At 40.3% G+C, this 19,151-nt stretch overlaps 1 protein-coding gene across 1 annotated transcript; it reads right to left on the bottom strand.

Annotated features, from left to right (window-relative positions):
• Positions 1-10,602: 10,602 nt before the first annotated feature.
• Positions 10,603-16,247, bottom strand: LOC128084464 (potassium voltage-gated channel subfamily A member 6-like). Its single transcript, XM_052690532.1, has one exon. The coding sequence runs from the start codon at positions 16,192-16,194 to the stop codon at positions 14,335-14,337; it is 1,860 nt and encodes a 619-aa protein (XP_052546492.1). The 5' UTR covers positions 16,195-16,247; the 3' UTR covers positions 10,603-14,334.
• Positions 16,248-19,151: the final 2,904 nt, after the last annotated feature.

A 19,151-nucleotide genomic window follows, 5' to 3' on the forward strand; every position in this document is an offset into this window, starting at 1 on the left:
TCTCAGCTACTCTAAGATGAAATAATTAATCTCAGTGATTTATTTATTTATTTATTTATTTATTTATTTATTTATTAATAAGAATAGTCATATAGTGTGGAGTTTTAATGTAAAACCATTGACTTCAGTGCTCCTAGTATATTTTCTTCGTGGGACACGCTGAGTTAAGAGAAATTTGCAAACATTATACCAGATGATCCTCAAACACTATTTAGAAGGCTTTTGAAATCTGTTATGCACTGCAAATTATGGTATCTTTGGGTTGGTTCCATCTTTGAGTCATAGAGTAACTCTGTGATGCTACATGAGTGTGTGCACCTATTATGTACCATGAACATGCATATAAAGATTTAGCTCCCTTCAATCTATGCTTGATAGCTGCAGGCTGCACAAGGTCCAAGTTTTTGCATTCATCTTAGGTAGAATGCAAATAATATGGTATTTAGACAGACAACTGAATATGGTTTTGTACAGCACTTTGAATATATAGAGCATCTTGTAAGCAGTGACTACTATTAATTAGTTTCAGGCTTTGCCAATAGTTTCTCAGCAGCAAGATGAAGCAGTTGTTCTGGAGGCTGCTTTGTACTCCTAGGCAAACCCTTCAGGGGTTAAGTGTACTGTTATTTATTCAAGCAAAATGCCCACAGAAAGCAGATGGTGTTATTTCTGAGTAAAGACACAGAGAATCATCTGGGGTGTCTGCATGGAATAATCTGTACAATTACTCTGAATTCTGGAAAGCCTGGAAATTCAGAACAGAAACCTGTGATAGGACAAAGTCCACCTCATGCTTATGCTGTCAGAAAATGTACCAAAAGCCAGTGACAAACTTCTGTGTGGCACAATGCCATTCTATGGACTATGGAGGTATTCCACAGGCAACACGTGGATGTTCTGTCTCCACTGTCAAACTTACAAACTTACAGAGGTGAGTTGACCCCTATTTACAGTTTTGCTGTTCTATAGCCATATTGTTCGAGTTTTTCACGATATTTTCCATGCTGAATGACTACCAGTTACACTTTATGAGATTTTTTCATGCATTTACTTAATTCTGTAGTGTTTGATTCATGCAGTTGCTTTGTTTTTACAGAGCATTTGTTGAAAGGAGATCAGAAACATTTAGACTTGTGATTTTGGATTTTCAAACACTTCAAGAAAATGTATCATGGTAAACTCAAACAAAAAACCTGTTTATGCTATATTCATTTTAATTATTGAGACTGTTTTTACATAATCCTCACTTTGGACACGCAGTTGACGTTACATACCTTAACCATGCAATTTATTTAGTGCAAGAAGAGTCTTGTTCACTATTAAGGGGTCTTAGTAAATAAATTTAGAAACCATAGAGGAGCATGGATTTTTTGCTATCAGGAAATTTGTAGGCCCTTTTTCTCTACAGGAGAGTTGGGGCTGTGGAGGCAGCTCTGAAGGCCTGCTTCAAGCGGATGGTGATAGCAGTAGGAATCCAAGTGCCTGTTGACTTGCTCTCAGTAGGTTGAGTTCAGAGCAGTTCATGCTAACAAGTTTGGCACAGGTTGCCCAAAGAGGTGCTAGATGCCCCATCCCAGGAGACACTCAAAGTCAGGCTGCACGAGCACCTGATCAAGCTGTAGGTTTTGCTATTCATTGCAAGGGGGTTGGACCAGGTGGCCTTTAAGGGTCCCTTTCAAATCAGTGATTTTGTAACTGTACTATGATTCTATGACTGTATTTTACAATTTCTAAACATTTGTTGAATTATTAATGTACACAGTGAAAAAAAATGAGATCCAAGATCTCAGATATTAAATATGTCTTCTGTACTTCCTCTCCATTCTTTCAGTGGAACATCTCCATTGTAAGCAACATCCCAATCAAATCCAACAATATAAAACTAAGAGGAGAATCAAAACAGTAAACCTTGCTGTGATTATACACCACACAATAAAATGTAACAACTTGTCATAGTTTCACTTAGCACAGCTCTTGCAGATATCTGTCTTTTCCTGTAAATTATCTAATTTACAGATTCTCTGACTTACCAAACTTCAAGAAATCAGTATTTGCTATGATTTTTTGGAAAACCATAAGCCAGCCTTCATATCTCCACTGGCTTACTCACTGTTTGTAATCCCTGGATTGGAAGCTTTCCTCTTCAACATAGAAATCTGCAGGAGAAAGCTTACATAAAAAAAAAGATCAGTGACAATATTCTCCTTTGAAGATTGGCAAAGATTTAGTCTGCACATCAGAGATTTCTCACAATTTGGATGAGCCCAAAGCAAGCAGGCAAGTTGGTGGATTGATGTACATTATTAACAGTTGAACTAGATACTTCCTAAAAAGTTTTTTGGAAGTAAATACATTTTACAGATTCTCATTTCCAACATTTTGCATTTCTTTGTCTCTATATAATCACTGCTTATATATTTATCTTATGCATGTGAAAGCATTTATATATATTTAAATTTGTAAGGGAATTGCAAAGTTGTGGCCTGAACCAATGAATGAGCACTTAGTGAAAGGACATAGCCAGCCCTGGGAATACAGGTGAAAGCAATTCATCTGTGCAACCAGAAGTCCCATTGCTCTCAAGGTCTCATTTAGGGGCTGGCAGCCACAAGGGAGAGATCTCTACTGGAGATCCCTCCTTTTGGATTATGTGGTAAGCCTTGATCCTTAGAATGGGTAAGCAAATATTTCTTTCTTAAACTGGGTTGTGACCATCACCATTTTTTTTTTGGTAATTTAGAACTGGTTGTCAGCCATTACCTTTCCCTATAACTATGTAAATAGTTATATATATATATACGAATGTGAATATATATATATATTCATATATGTATGATATTCTACGTGATAATAAGGTGAGCTACAGCACACTCCAGATAGCACCTTCTACTGCCATTCTTCCTGCCACTGCAGACAGGAAATTATCAGGACTATAATCTTATTATTTCTTCTTTCTTTTATTTCTTTTTTCTCTTCTAAAAGATAACGTGCTAAGTGGAAACAGGAATTGTTCAGAATTCACAGTGATGAGTTCTAGCAAGTCACACTGCATTGCACAAGCAGTTTGGACTCATTAAACAACTTTTTTTATCTGCATATTTTCCACTTGCAGAAAAGAATGATTGGCTCAGTGACAGACAAAGCACTGGAACATCCCTTCTGTCATTCCTACTGCATACAATTATAGAATAACTTGGATTGGAAAGGTCCTTACAGTCATCTAGTTCCACCCCCTCCGCTATGGACAATGTTCCCATCCATTAGTTCACAATGCCCAGGGCCCCATACAAAGTGGCCATTTAACATCTCTAGGGATAGAGCATCCACAGCTTCTCTGCACAACCTGTTCCAGTGCCTCACCAGCTTCCAAGCAAAAAATTTCCTCATGATTTCATCTCTATACCTCCCTTCTTTTAGTTCACAATGTGGTCTAGTATCCATGCTATTTGACCTGTCACTTCATCTGGTTTGGAGTATCTGAATAGCACCTGACTGAATGCACAGAAGTATTTGAGCTGACATTGCAGCCACATTGGAAAGCCAGTGGCTACACTGTATTGTCTTGAAAAAAAAAGGTTAGTTTACAAATAATTTCAATAATAATTGCACCTCTCATTACAGATCAAAGTACAAAAGATATAACTGCAAAACTTTGCATTCTACCTTGTTCACATACATGCTGTTAAAAACTAAAAAAGTTCAGAACATTATAAAAATAATAAGATATATTGCAAAATTTTAAAATAATTCATTTTTTAAAGATATCAAACAATTGAAATCAGAATGCTCTCACAGATATGGCAGATTTTGAAAAGGCCTTTTTTGATGGAAATATGACAAAAATATTTGCAGTGCGCTGTAGAAAACTAACAGATCATCAGATACTAGACAAATGAATAAGCAATACTGAACACCTTCAAGAGTGTTTTTGAAACTCATTGTGTCATCTCCAAGGACAAACTACAAAGATAATTGTTTTGTGGATATCATTTAATAAGCATGAAAACCCCTTGTCTACAGCACTAAAAGGATTGTATCTGACAGTATTATTCCTGATACATTAAAATTACATTAAAATTATTTCAGATCTTGAGAAATACACAGTATCCATATCCTCATATCCTTATTCTATCACCACTGTAAAATCTAACTGTAATATTAACTTTCTCACCACTGAAAAGTTCTTTGAGCTCTGAGATGGCATATATGATTTTTATCACATAAGCGCTTCAATCACCATTTTGCTGATAGAGATTATTCCTGTAGGATCTTTAGCATTAATATGTTTCATGCTTCAGGACTAAGGCATACACAACTGCACTGCATATAATGTAACGGCTGTAATTAAGATGCACAGAAGCAGATACTAATTGTGTCTTCTTCTATCAATGTCAAAGTCAATTGAGCTCAGAGACAGACGCAACACTGTTTATGGTTCAAATTAAACTTTTTGGATCAGTCTGCAAATGTCATGAGATAATTTGAGTTTTGAATGAGTTTTTCCCTTTTTGTGCTGTTGTAACTCAAGAAATGATGACATGCTCGTAGAATAACTTACACACAACCAGATTTGTATGTACCATACTGATAATGCCATTGATAAAGTTTGGTGTTTGTGTTCACATACTTCCATAATGTGCATGCTTTTTTTTTTGCTTTTTTTTTTTTTTTTTTGCTTTTTTTTTTCTAATTAAGGGATTAAAAAGGAGAGTTAAAAACAAAAACAAAACAACTGAACTGGCTAGCCAGAATTAGATATAAATCACAAGGTGATGGTTTCATTGCATAAGTGAACACAGAGCAGCAACAAATTAGAAGACTCACGGACAAAACATGAATAGGTTTTCCTACATGCTTTTATGACACAGATCTGAATGGATGGGTGAAGATCCCACCTTGGTCAATCACTGTTCTATCCCCTGAGCTCAAAGTCTCAGTCACTGCCACAGAATGAGATGAACTCAAAGAGGTGAAAGAAGAAACATGAAACCATGGTTTTGTCTCTGCCAGAACAGCACTTTTTAATAGAGGATTATTCTGATAACCTCTTGTAGGCCACTCTTATCAACTTGGCTGACCTTCAGTTCACTGAAGGTTGTCACTTGATTTCTGCATCCAAATCAGAAACCCGAGCTGAGCTGCAACAGAGCTTGCTCAAGGCTTTTCTCAAAACTACATGCTACTGAAGTTACTCCAGGGAGTTGATAATAACAAGGAATTACCAAAAGCCCCAGAAAGAAGAAAGATCAGTGAAGACCTTGAAAGGGAGAAAGGATCAGAAACAGTCAGCAGAGGTTCCAGGTTGAGGGGAAGGGCAATGGACAGAGACTGTTGTGCTTTCAAAGTGCAAAAAGAAAAGCTTGAGGGACTGGCCTTTCCTCTGCCTCCAAACTAGTGCATAGACCAATCAGGTACTGCCTGCCCCACCCTAGCCTACTACTAGCTCTTCTTTCTCTTCCATCATTTCCACAGAGAAATAGCCATCTCCAAAGACTCATGTTCTTCCTACCCATACACCAAACTGCCCAAATACTAAATGATAAGGTCAATAAGGTTGGACATCCTGCAGCTAAACAAATATGTCAACTAAGCTGCATTTTTTTTCAGAAGATACAGGCAGTAAGATACAATTGCTTATATATTTGGCATCTGAAATACAATCTAGGTTCAGCATTGCATGTCACTACTTCTATATAAGAACGCTTTCACAAATTTGCCAAAGTTCATTTGGAAAAAAAATTGCTTTTCTCCCAAAACAAGCTTTCATTTCCCCTTATTTGTTATACTAGAAATCACTTACTGCTTTCCAATATAGATGTATTCATTGACAGTTTTTGCTCTATTGTTCACCAACATCGCTTAAATAAAAATAAATAAAATCCCTCATATTTTTGTAACTACAGGTCTTGCCAATCTTTTGCTGGTCTAGAAAAGTCAGGTTCTTCCAAGTTTCTCTTGTGAAGTAGTGTTGATCCACCTGATAATTCTTGCTGCCATTCCCATGCTTCCTTCCCACTCTAAGTTAAAATTCACCAAATTTAGGTCATCACAAAGGCACACAACACTCCAGACAAGGCTTTAAAGAATTAACTCTTCCCAGGTGGTAGCAGAAGTTCTTCTGAGACTTTCAAGAGTTATATCTGAAGCTTATGACTTCATCACTCTTGTGACTCTAATTGACACAGGTACTCTGACTGATCTTACCACTCCCAATCTGTGTCTTCCAGAAATGATACGCTTACTATCAAAATCCCTATTATATACATATAATTATATAATATATAATATATATAATAATTATATATATATATATATATTATATTATATAATTATATAATATATATGTATATATAATAGCTGTGCTATTTAGTATCTTCCAGTTTCTTTAAGTCCATCATTCACATTCACACACACAGTGACACTTAGGTTACATCATTGCTAAATTTTATCTTAGTCCTTCTGCAAATACTTTAAACAATCTAGAGAGTAACCCTTGAAGAACTCCTTTAAGAACCTCCCTCCTTTCTCACAATGATTATTTACTGTGTTTTTTGCTAACTCTGTACTTCCTCTATTGACCCTCATCTATCCCATCTTAAGTGTTAATTTTCCACACAGCATACACTAATGGCTTTTATGTGAAGCTTTTTCAGGGGAGGCATCATTAAAATCAGAAGTATGGGATCAAGAAAGAAGTGATCTGATTGTTTAAACTTAGTATATCCTGAAAATGGAGACCTTAGAGTCAGCAGATCTACAGCCAACCTGACAGGACTGTGACAGTTTTCACAGATGGCCATAACAGTAAAAATCTGTAGGAGTAGAAATTGTCTCCATGCCTACTTCTGCTACCCTTCTGTCATTGTATTATTTAAGAACTGCAAGTATAATTTCTTACCATAAAAAATCTGTCTCCTTAGAAACAGATCATATCGAAGCAAGAGGAAATTGACAGAAATTGGGATAGAAAAGAAGGCAAGGATTTAGAAATGGAATCTGCTCTGCTTGATATGAGCAATCTACTGATCCCCAAAACCGCACACCAGCCTGATTTCTGCCAGGCTCATAACTGTTAAGGGCACAAAAGAGCTGAGTGTGGCACAGCATACAGGCTCAACTTACAGTGTGGTAGTAGTGCACCTTCCTAGAGCACCAACGCATGTAAGCAAATGATGAGACTGTGGTCCAATTTTGCTTTCATTGGAGATAAGTTTGGAAGTACTTCACTGACGTGGTTCTTCTCCGGAATTGCACCAATGCAAAAGAGGGCAGCATCTGCTTTCTGAAAATGGATGCCATCAATCTAATTGAAAACAACAGATGCATCAACAAGCAGCAAAGAGGAGACACTAAATGTTCCTTTTTTTTTTTTTTTTTTTTTTTTGGCCAAAGAACATTTCATTTCTCTCCAGAGAATGCAAGAGGATAAAACAATATGTGCTTGAAAAATTAAATCTTATGTTGGTGTAAAATCCTATACAACTTTTTAGGTAAATGAACCTACAGCACCTAAAGACGGGGTTACAATCCCAGTGAAATACCTTAGGATTTATTACATTTTATTTACATATATAAAGTTATTTACTTTTCGAAAAATGGTCTTCCAAAACTTTCCAATAAATATTTTTATACCCATTTAGTGAAAGTGAATCCAAACACAGATTTACTGAACTTCCAGTGATATTTTGTATGAAGGCAAGGTTTCTCACAAGTCTTGCCTCTGGGGCAACACAGCTTCAGTATTTTAGAGTGACCACAAAAGTTGATGAGCACTTTCCATAAAATTTCCCTCCTGCAAATCTTTTCCCTTCTTTCATTAAGGAAAAGTTGGACACTGGTAATTTCAACCTGTAAATGTGCAGTACAGGTTGATATTGGATATTTCCTACAGAGAATGTTTATCAGTAAAGTAAAACTCACGCTGGTCCCAGTTATGAGCAAAGTATAAAACCATGCCATAATATTCAAGTTCTTGTGCAATCCAACAAACCCTGAGCAGACTTCCCTGGAGCAAGCAAAAACTCAACTAGTTAAGGAAAGCATACAGAACTGACATGTGTACTAACAATATAAGCCACACAGGAAAACCAATTTTACTGTGGTCCCTTGCCTACCTTCCCCCCCCCGAACATTCTCCTGGGTTTGCCTCCCTGACCAGAGTCTTGCCTTACTTAGGACCTAATATCCATATCATTGAACTCCTGACTATAATTAACGAGCAGTTTCATTACTAACTATTCGTTAGGCAACTAAGGACATACAGCTTTCATTGGCAATTTTTCATTTTATCAGAGGATTAAGGTTTCTGATCCTGTAGACACCTGCTCTTCTTAATTTTACATGTAAAGCAGATGGCAGCAAATTGGGAATTGCACTGTAAGCATGCTGATAATATGGCTACAGACATACACAGAATGTGATTTGTCTGGAGTGTAACCTCCAAAAAGCAGAGATGAAGAGATCAGATCTCAGTTACTACAATGGAAATAGAGCTATTTGTGCTTACATGTTTGCAGCTGAGTGCAGAATCTCATTTAGTCTTTAACTTGCCCATGGCCTGCACACTTCCACCACCGCATTTAGAAATGCTTCTGCTTTTGTTCTTGCCAATATAAACGTAAAGAGAAGCCTAACTTTTCTGAGCTCAGTAGACTTACTTGGACTCATATCAGATGACAGTTTTCGGAAAAGCTGAGGTTAACTCCTGCTGTAATCTGCATTCCCCGATGTAAAGAGTACCTCAAGAGAAGAAAAAATGAAGGTAAGCTCTTTAACAGATAGTACATATGTTTTGACTGTATGCAGAAGATTCAACATAAATGAAGGTAGTTACATTAAATGGAGTTTTGCTAACTTACATCAGTATGTGGTGAGGATCTTGCTCATACTATGGTTTTGTAGTTTATAGTTATTTTTCTTCTTTTCTTCACCTAGAATCAGATTCTCCATTTAGGCTGTAAATTTTAATTAGGAAATCCCTCCTCATCAATTGCAAGAAATTCAGTTGTTGATTTCACAGATGAAAAAGAAACCTTACCTACCTCTGCTACAACAGTAGAAGCTGGAGCTGTTAGTTCTTTTGCTTTTAGGGATGATCCTGTTCTTTTCGTCATAGTATGAAAGATTCTTCAGCCCTTACCCTGCTTTTTTCTCCCTTGAATTTCCTTTTTACTCATTCTTCTTTATCCCTGCAGGGATCTCCGTACATCAAATGAGTGGGCTTAGTAGAGAACACTTTGTCCTGTCACCTTCATCCTTCCAGCTGCTGTAGCAACGACTTTTATCCATATAAGCTGGATCAGAATGAACAGGGCCGAGACAGAAAATTACTCAAAAAACTTAACATGCAATATTTTTCAAACAGGAACAGAACTTTCACCTTGTGGAAAACTTCAGGAATCCTTCAGTAATACTCTGAAATACTGCAAAACAACTTTTCATGCCTTTTAAACTTACAGTCCATCAGATGGTTGATAAGCAGTGGATAAAAAAGGCATCCACAATAAAATTCTTCTTTTCCTTCACTCATTGATTTCTCCCCTGCTCTGATTTGGTGCAAAATATCCCATGGAAAATTTTCGTTATAACTGATTGTTGCAGAATGGCCAAAGATTCAGGAAAAAAGTGGTAGTCTTGCCCATAACAAAACTTTATTTCCTAGTGAGATTGTTAAAAAAAATGATTCTGTGTTTTTTAAAGCAACACTCCTCCTTATATTCCTTGAAACTGAGCACTCAGAAAACTCATTGACCAGTTGACCCCCTTGTTCCTAAGTGTGTTTATCACATACCCTTATCTCTCCATGTGCAAGGATATAAAGTCCTTCCTATCTCCTTGTTTGAACTGCCTGTTTTCAAACACTGTTAACAGTCTGTCAGTCTGGAGTTTAACAGGGCAGCTATACACAATATAACATGATGGGATCTTCACTAACCAAAGAAAATGGCTGTAAAGGTGGCGTGCTGATAACATATTCAACAGTGCTTTTGCCTGTAGCCAAAGTCACAGGGTAGAGAAACAGTCTGTGAGATTGTTATGAATCTTTGGAGATGCTACTTTGCTTCAAAAGATGTGGTCTGCCTTAAGAAGAAAATAGCTAAACAAACAGACAGATTTGTATTTCAAGCATCCAGAGGTGACTGCTAACAGCTGAAAACTTAAGTGCTCTATAAAGGCACAATGTCACTTAAGTCAATTGCAAAAATTCTGAAGGCTGCTTAATACCAGAAGAGCTATAATATTGCTGATGACTGCATGACTTGACTACCCTGGTTTGTTGGTATTTTTTTTAGGATATGCTTAAAAACAGATTTGCACACTTAAATAAAACTCCCAGGCTATACTTTCCAAGCTTGATAATTTTTTGTATTTCTCTTAGCTCTAACACAGAAAATCCAGGGAGAAAACAACACTCCTGTTTTACACATTTTCATTTGCACATTGTTTCCAGAACTGAAAAATACGGAGTGCAAAAAACTGCACATAAAGTGGTCTGTTCGCAGCAAAGTTCCTTTGCATGTATGTGTCTACATGCTTAGAAACCCACAGCTGAATTTCACTTGATAGCAGAAGCTCTTATTACCAGAACATCTTTGCAAGACATTTTTTTTGTTGTTGTTAGAGTCTGCATGCCCAGCCACATACCACGCCGGCTGGAAGAACAACCTATTCTTGAGAGGTACGGCTCCTGCCTGGCAGGGGCAGAGGGGTTGGGCCAAAGGGAAGAAACCAGCACAAGGAATTTTCTGACGTAAGCAGAGCATAGCTCGTGCCTCCTCCTGAACTCGTGCTTAACCTGAGCTTTTTATATCTTACTTTGGGGAAACTTGTATCAGCTGATACACTTCTGCATAAAATAATCCCAAACATGGGCATTCTACTAGGAGACAGCAACAGCCTCGACACATCCTTCTTAAATAGCAGGTTCTTCTGCTAGCTTAGTGCACATGCAAGGACAACATAAAACTGAAAGCCAATCCCTTACATTCAGAAGAATATTTCATTGTACTGAATCTGATACACAACTAAGAACAACAACAGCATTTTGCAAAATTAATTCAGATACCAAGACAACTTTTTACACAAAATCAACAGAGATCCCACCTTGCAGTGGGATCCAGTATTACTGACCCACAAGTTACATGCTTCAAGAGATGCAGAACGAAAGCCAAAGCCCAGAAATTCAGATAAATTCACCTCAGTTACAATGAAACAAAAAAAGCACTAGATACAGACATCTGTGGAGGTAGCCTGGAAAGCCACTTTCTGCTCTCTTTATTCAGGCAAGCTCCTCTCATCTACAGAGCCATCAACATACCACACCACATGTGCTCTCTCGGGCTGATCTGCAGTAACAAGTGGCTTTTTGCTGCTGACCAGTGAGAGAGAACAGAAGAACCAGTGCAATGTCTGTGCACTGACCTAAGGCAAGTTCCTTGTACGTTAGAAACCTTTGAGAAGACTATGGGTCTCTGGAGAAGTGCAGCAGTTAGGACTTACATAAACAACTTCTACCATATGATCACGACCCAGATGAGGAGAGACACAATAAAAGCACTCTAGGCATGGAGCCAAATCTCAGGACAATGGAAAATAAGCAGGGTAACAAGGATGCAAACAGATCCCATCTCACAACCCTGCCAGCTCAGACGATATTAAAGGACATGTCCTTAGCAATCTCAGCCTTATGTTTGAAAAGTATGATGTATACATATACATAAAACATATTCTATATATTTTGCACCTTACATCTGTTTTGTGGACTATTCAGTGGACAAAGAATTGGTGGATGGTCACAGGGTTGTGGTCAATGGATCTATGTCCAGGTAGAGGCCAGTGATGAGTAGTGACCCACAGGGGCCTGTCTTGGGACCAGTGTCTTTAACACCTTTCTCAGTGACAAAGACAGTGGGATTGAGTGTACTGTTAGCAAGTACACCAAGCTGAGTGGTGCAGCTGATATGACATAAGGAAGGGATGCCATCCAGAGGGCCTTGGACAGGCTTGAAAATTGGGCCCACAGGAAATAATGAGATTCAACAAGGCCAGGTGCGACACTCTGCACTTGGATCAGGATAATCCCAGATATGCTGGGTATACACTGGGAGAAGAACTTGAGAGCAGCCCTGTGGAAAACGACATGGGGAACCTGGTGGACAAAAAGCTAGACATGAGCAAGCTATATGTGCCTGCAATCCAGAAAGCCAACAGTATCCTGAGCTACATCAAAAGAGGGATAGCCAGCAGGGCAAAGGAGGTGACTGTACCCTTTACTCTGCCTTTGTGAGGCCTCATCTGGAGTTCTGCGTTCTGGCCTGGGACTCCCAGCGCAAGAAAGTTGTGGAGCTACAGAAGCAGATCTAGAGGAGGGTCATGAAGGTGATCAAGGGGCTGGAGCACATCTATCACAAAGAAAAAATTAAGGGAGCTGGGCTTGTCAAGCTTGGAGAAGGCCAAGAGCAAACCTCATTGTGGCCTGTAAGGGAGGCTAATAAGCAGAAGCGAGACTGATTTTTACATGATCTGATAGTGACAGAACAAAAAGGAAGGACTTTCAATTAAAAGAGTGGGAAGATTTAAGTTAGAATTTAGGAAAAAATTCTTTACTCAGAGGGTAGTGAGGCACTGTTGCCCAGAGATGCTGTGGATGCTCCATTCCCGCAGGATTTCAAAGCCAGGTTGGATGGAATACTGGGCAGCCTGACCCAGTGGCTGGCAACCCTGGCCATGGCATGGGTGTTGGAATTAGATTATCTTAAAGTCCCTCCAACCTAAGACAGTTCTATAGTTCTATGATATTATGATTCCGCCTGTCTTTGCTTTCAAACACATGCACACATATGAATGCAGAACATACAATCACATTTAAAAACAAAAACAATACATGTATTTGCATGAAAGTTTACAAATAGAATCTGAAAGTATTTGTTTTCCCTTTTCATCCACTAGCAGCATTTGAAACATTTTAAAATAGGAAATAGGCAGGGATAAATGTGATCTGTGAAGAAAAACATGCATCTTAAAATGAAATTCTCTGGTCCCTTGACAAGCCCAGCAATGCAGGCTAAGGAATGTATTTTGCATTGCTACTGTAAGTTGCACTTACAAAATCTAGTGCATGAAAAAATCATTTCTGTGCTTTCAATTTAAGAAATACCCAGAACGGTTTGAATCAATAATAAAGCAAAAATAGCATTTCAAGTTTACCTCTTTTTCCTCTCATTTTAAAGTTCTAGGGTATGCTATTGAGTTTGTGCAGATGTCTTAGGGAAGCTGGTGTAAAGGCCAGCCTCTAATGCCAATACCCAGGAATAATTTATGACTGTGACCCACAATATCAGTGGAATTTTCAGACAGCACAGGTAGTTGTGTTTTTTGGCAATATCAACATAATACGAGCATGCAAACTTTCCTCAGCTACAGAAACACTTCAATAAAAACGCAGTGGAGTCAACTGTGTTCACATGCCTGAATACAGAACTGAGTACCTGCAGCATAAAGTACATATCACTAAACACTTATGGAAATAAATTGAGGAGATAACAAATCAATTTTCTCAAAAGTGAGAAGGCACCACTACAAAGGTTAACTTGGTACTATAAAAGCCAAGTAACATCAGGACACTGGCACAAGTAAGACTTAAGATCAAAACACAGAGAATCTTCAACAAGCCTGTCAAATCATTTATGCTCACTTATAATAAATGCATATATGAAGTAGCGAAGTGCTTTTCTATTTATGCAACTTTTTAGAAACATAAAACAAGAGGGTCTCCTGCAAGACAAGTGTTGCAAACAAGAAAGGCATCTGTTTGCCGACTTTTACCTACAGCTGCAAAACTCACTGTGAGGCTAGCTAAAGCATTTCCATTATTCAAAGACAAAGGCATTGCAGGCGTGACTGATCCCACAGCTAAGGGCACCAAGCTGGCACAGGAACCAAGGATACAGCTTGAGCCGGATGTTCATAGCCCCTTTAACTACTTACTCCCTGCAAAATCCTTCAGCTGAAGTTGTTGCAAGGACTTCTTCGCTAGTGGAGTAGAAAGATTAGGCTTCTAAGCTAAAATTGGATTACAGTGATCCTAAAAAAAACCATCCATGAGCAGGGAATGACAGCTAGCACTCCACAGAACAAAGCAAGAACATTTCTGACTGCACACAGCAACAAGAAACAGTATATCTGGAAAGAAGAGCCCATTATCACGATGACTCCGTTTACGGTATCACAATCCACAGTCTGGTATGTAAATGCTGAATAGATCCAACTGCTAGTGCGAAGACAGCTGTGCAACAGCTTCCAGCTCTGTGCCTGGACCCAGGATAACAAAACTGATCACACTTCTGTCAGCATTTTCTTCTTTTTATAACCCTGATTGCCAGGGGGAATGAAATTGGAATATTTCATGGACTCCAGGTCTTCCACTTCCAAAAATTCAGATTTGCTGAGAGACTGATTACTGTCCCCCTTCTTGGGCTCAGAGAAGGGTGACTGCTGCTGGCCACAGGTGACATGGGTGTACTGACACTGCTCTTCATTATCAGTCTCTCGATGGTAAAAGTAGTTGAAGTTGGACACAATGACAGGCACAGGCAGAGCAATGGTGAGCACACCCGCAATGGCACACAAGGAACCCACAATCTTGCCACCAATTGTCATGGGATACATGTCTCCGTAGCCCACAGTGGTCATGGATACCACTGCCCACCAAAAAGCATCAGGAATGCTGGTGAACAACGAGTCAGGGTCATCGGTCTCCGCAAAGTATACGGCACTAGAAAAGAGGATCACACCAATAAAGAGGAAGAAGATAAGGAGGCCTAGCTCCCTCATGCTGGCCTGGAGAGTCTTCCCCAAGATCTGTAGTCCTTTGGAGTGCCTGGAGAGCTTGAAGATCCTGAAGACCCTGACCAGTCGGATGACTCTGAGGATGGCCAGGGACATAGCTTGCTGCTGGCCCCCATTGTTGCTGCTACTCCCAGACTGCTGCTTCTGCTGTGGTTGCTGGGCCAGCTCTGTGCCCAGGGTGATGAAGTAGGGGATGATTGCCACAATGTCAATGATATTCATAATGTTCCGAGAGAAGTCAGGCTTGCTGGGGCAAGTGAAGAAACGCACAAGAAGCTCAAAGGAGAACCAGATGATGCACAGTGTCTCAATGAGGAAAAAAGGGTCAGTGAAGAAAGGGCCAGCACCAGCAGTGGGTTGTGGAGACTGTGGGGTCCCGCTTGGTGGTGGTGGTGGCAGCAGTATGTCATCATCAAGTACAGCCAGCTCCCCGAAGCCAGGCTGAGCAACCTTGGGCTCCTGGCGAAACTCAGGCAGGGTCTCTAGGCAAAAGATGACAATGGAAATGAGGATCACTAGCACAGAGACGATGGCAATAGCACGGGCTGGTCCAGAGCTCTCAGGATACTCAAAGAGCAGCCAGACTTGGCGCTGGAAGTGGTGCTCAGGCAGGGGCTTCTCCTCCTCCTGAATAAAACCTTCATCCTCCCGGAAGGTCTCAATGGCCTCCTGGCCCAGCTGGTAGAAACGGATCTCCTCCAGGAAGATGTCGAGGGGCACATGGACTGGCCGCCGGAGCCGCCCTCCAGACTGGTAGTAGTAAAGGATGGCATCGAAGCTAGGTCGGTTGCGATCGAAGAAGTACTCGTTGCGGAGAGGGTCGAAGTAGTGCACCCGGCGGCTCGGGTCGCCCAGCAGCGTATCGGGGAAGATGGAGAGGGTCCGCAGCTGCGTCTCGAAGCGCAGCCCAGAGATGTTGATCACTAGCCGCTCGCTGCTGCAGCAGCCGCTGCCGCCCTGCTCCTCGCTCGTCGCCTCTGCCTCGCCACCGACCACCTGCGGGGCCGCCAGCGCCAGGGGCTCCTCCGCCCGCATGCCGCCGCCCTGCCTGCACCCCCACTTCTCCTTCAGCGGGCAGCACCACCCGTCATCCGCACGCCGCCGCCGAACCGCCCACCGCCCCGCCTGTTGCGCTACTCCCGCTCTGCGCTTGCCCGGCGGCTCGCCCGGCGGCCCCTCCTTCAGCCCCGGTCCTGTTCCCGGTCCTGGTGCCGGTGCCGGCGCCGCCGTGCTCGGCACCGTGCAGCGGTTCTGCCTTCCGCGCCGCGTGCTTGCGCACACACTCGCTTGGGAAAGGGAGCGAGACAGGCGTCTACGAGCTTGGTTGATCCATGCCACAACTGGCATTTGAAACCGAGCAGAAACTCACAACGGTTCATTTTGTCCTTCTGAAAATTGAGCTAATAGGTAAGGTTGCCACCATCCTTCCCAGGACAGAAGTCCTTTTTTTCCCCTTGAAAGCCCTTTGTTGGTGCTAAGCATTAATAATAATTAAAAAAAAAAAAAAAAAAAAAAAAAAAAAAAGAAAGAAAAAGAAAAACAGGCTTTTATCATCCTTGTATCCAATGCTTTTGCTGGCTGCAAACATATACATATAGCCTATACTATCTTAGCAGTATGGATATAGAAGCAAAATACTTCCCTCTTTACTCTTCCTATTACCTAGGTGCTAATACTCAGTTAATTCAGGCCTTGGACTTTCTGACCAGCTAACGGTGGCTGTCTTGTTTGTCTCTGTCCTCAGAAGGGAGGTGAATATAATCTAAATGTTGCTTAATCCATTTTCCTTTCTCACTCAGTAGCACTGAAGATGGCTGCTGCAAAAGGAAGCATATTTTTTCATCTGTGTGAAGATGTCTGACATAGAAAGAAGCATATTTTTCTTTCATATTTTACATATTGCATGGCAAGCAGATGAAAAATAAGTTTCTGAAGAATATACCTTTAAAATATATTTACAATTATAATGGGAAAATGGTTCTTGCTGACATTCCCTTTTCAATTGTTATAATAAATAATTTGTTCACATGTTTGAATTATTATTGTGATTTATTCATTCACATGGTTGACAACTAAGAAATAATTTAAAAAACAGCTTTTGGAAGGGATGGGCAAACTCCTGGGTTTTATAAGTTATAGGGTTTTATACAGGGCATGCCTATGTTGCAGTAATTGCTATGAACCTGCACGAGGTTTGATCCAGTGACCTTCAGTAGCACAGAAGACAGCGTTGAGCTCCTCAACAGTTTTCAGTATGATTTGCTGGCCCACACAGACTTTTCAAACTGCCACAGCTCTGATCCTCACAGTACTGGAGCTAGCAGTGTTGCATGTAGCTCTGATGCCTGCGCATGGTATCCAGCTATGTCTTCTTGGCTGCTGGCACAGTCCGTTTTAGAGCACACACCCAATGTTTGCTCCTGAAAGCCCTTAGGAAGTGAAGTGATTTTGTTTCTCTGTGAGTATTTGGGTCATCCCTCATACTCAGTATCAATTCTGTAAGCTTTTGCAACATGCAACTAAACCCTTTTTAGCTCTGTCTGTCTGTGTGGCCACGCCCCTCGCTTCTATGCTAAGAGGCTGTGCCAGCTGTCTCTGCTCAGCTTCCATGAACCGTCTTGATGGGGTAGCATCTTGCAATAGTACACAATTTGCTGGAGAAGCGCAGGAGGAGAGAGCCAGAGCTGCTAAAGAAGGAGACAAGATAAATTCTCCAGAAGGCAACACAGCAATATTGTAACTTTCTCTGCAGAGTGATTTGGCAGCTATGTCTAGGGCCAGCACCCCAAGATTAGTGCCAGCTAAAGGTACCACTAAGCTGCTCTCCGAGCTAGTGGCGATGTTCACATCTCCAGGCCCAGCTGGGGCAGGTCACTTCAGTTCAAAAGTTAAGGATGACTACATCCTCCCTCAGGACATAGTAGTCAGTAAGCATGAGGTGCACAAAATTATCTTCGTAGATCTGTGGGAGAACTTGCTGCTGGTTCTAGCGCAGCAAGACACCTGGTTCTGGATCTTCATCCTAGTACAGAATCTGGAAGGGCATTGCCCCCTGGAGCCTGGCTTTGATAGGCACCCATCGATCTGTGGCATGCAGTTCAGCTTCGGCAAGCCAAACAGATTCTGGGATATCTTACAGAACACTGAATGTGGTTCAGCATTTTGGATAACCACATTAATTCATTTTAGAGCTTTTTCACTGGTTTTGAAGTGCTCAGCACCGGATCTGCCACAAAATCATGTTCATTGTTTCAAAGAAAGGATGTTTGATTCCCATTTCCCTATTTTTAATCAACAGGAAGACCAGTGAAGAAATTCCAGTAAAGAGTTACTCCATTTTTTTCTAAGTATTATTGATTGTCTCAGAGTAAACCTACAGAAATTCCAGAGCAGCTGTCAGAATTATTGTGAGTCAAGATCATGGTAACTGAGGGCCATAGAGTGCTGGCAATTCCTACTCCATCTCAGGACAATACCTGTATGCAGAATTTGACTCTAGAACATAAAAAATAATGGACTAGACTCTTTCAACAGAAACAAACTTAAATAAAAAATATAACCAAGATAGCTGTCTAAAGTCTGACAGAGGGCTCTGGAAAAGCCACACCAGCTATTATTTTCAAAGGTATTAAAAGGTAGAGTTCTGACAACCTAAACACTTCTGTGTGTTGGCATTTGTGTTCTTCAAAATCACATCAGTGAATATAATGTATATAAAATCAGAGGCACAGACTAATATTGCAATAAAATATTTCATTGATTTATTAGGAAACATACTGATGTCTCCGTGGAAAGAAAAAAAAGAAAAAAAAAGATGTTTTTCCTTCTATGCTTAGGAAAGAGATATTACACTTAGTCTCAAGTTTAGCATTTTATCCCAGATGCAAAGAACATTGCTCATGACTGAGCTTATGCATGAACTCATTAACACATTTTCAGGAGCAACTGCTGTGTTGTGTATTCTTGGTACACACAGAAAAAAAGCAGGATCAAACCTTGCAAAGTACAGTTTGTTAGGGTCACACTCTTCAAGCTGTCTGCCCTAAAACATTGAATCATTAGTCTTTTTTTTTTTCAAAGCCAAGATGCAAAAATCAACCCAAACTGACTGATATTAAAGGGAACATTCTGGTGAGTACAAGGTCTTATGATCAGGTTCAACAGGAGGTAAAATGTTTTACCAATAAATTTACAGTAGAAGTTTTTTGTGTGAAATAAAAGATGCATTTAGTTTGAATACTTCAAATGAAAGAATCTTTTCACTCTGGTATAGCTCTAATCCTCTCTAGGATTTTATTTTATTT

This window comes from Tympanuchus pallidicinctus, unplaced genomic scaffold (assembly GCF_026119805.1).
Source record: "Tympanuchus pallidicinctus isolate F22 unplaced genomic scaffold, pur_lepc_1.0 scaffold27, whole genome shotgun sequence".
Lineage (NCBI taxonomy): Eukaryota > Metazoa > Chordata > Aves > Galliformes > Phasianidae > Tympanuchus > Tympanuchus pallidicinctus.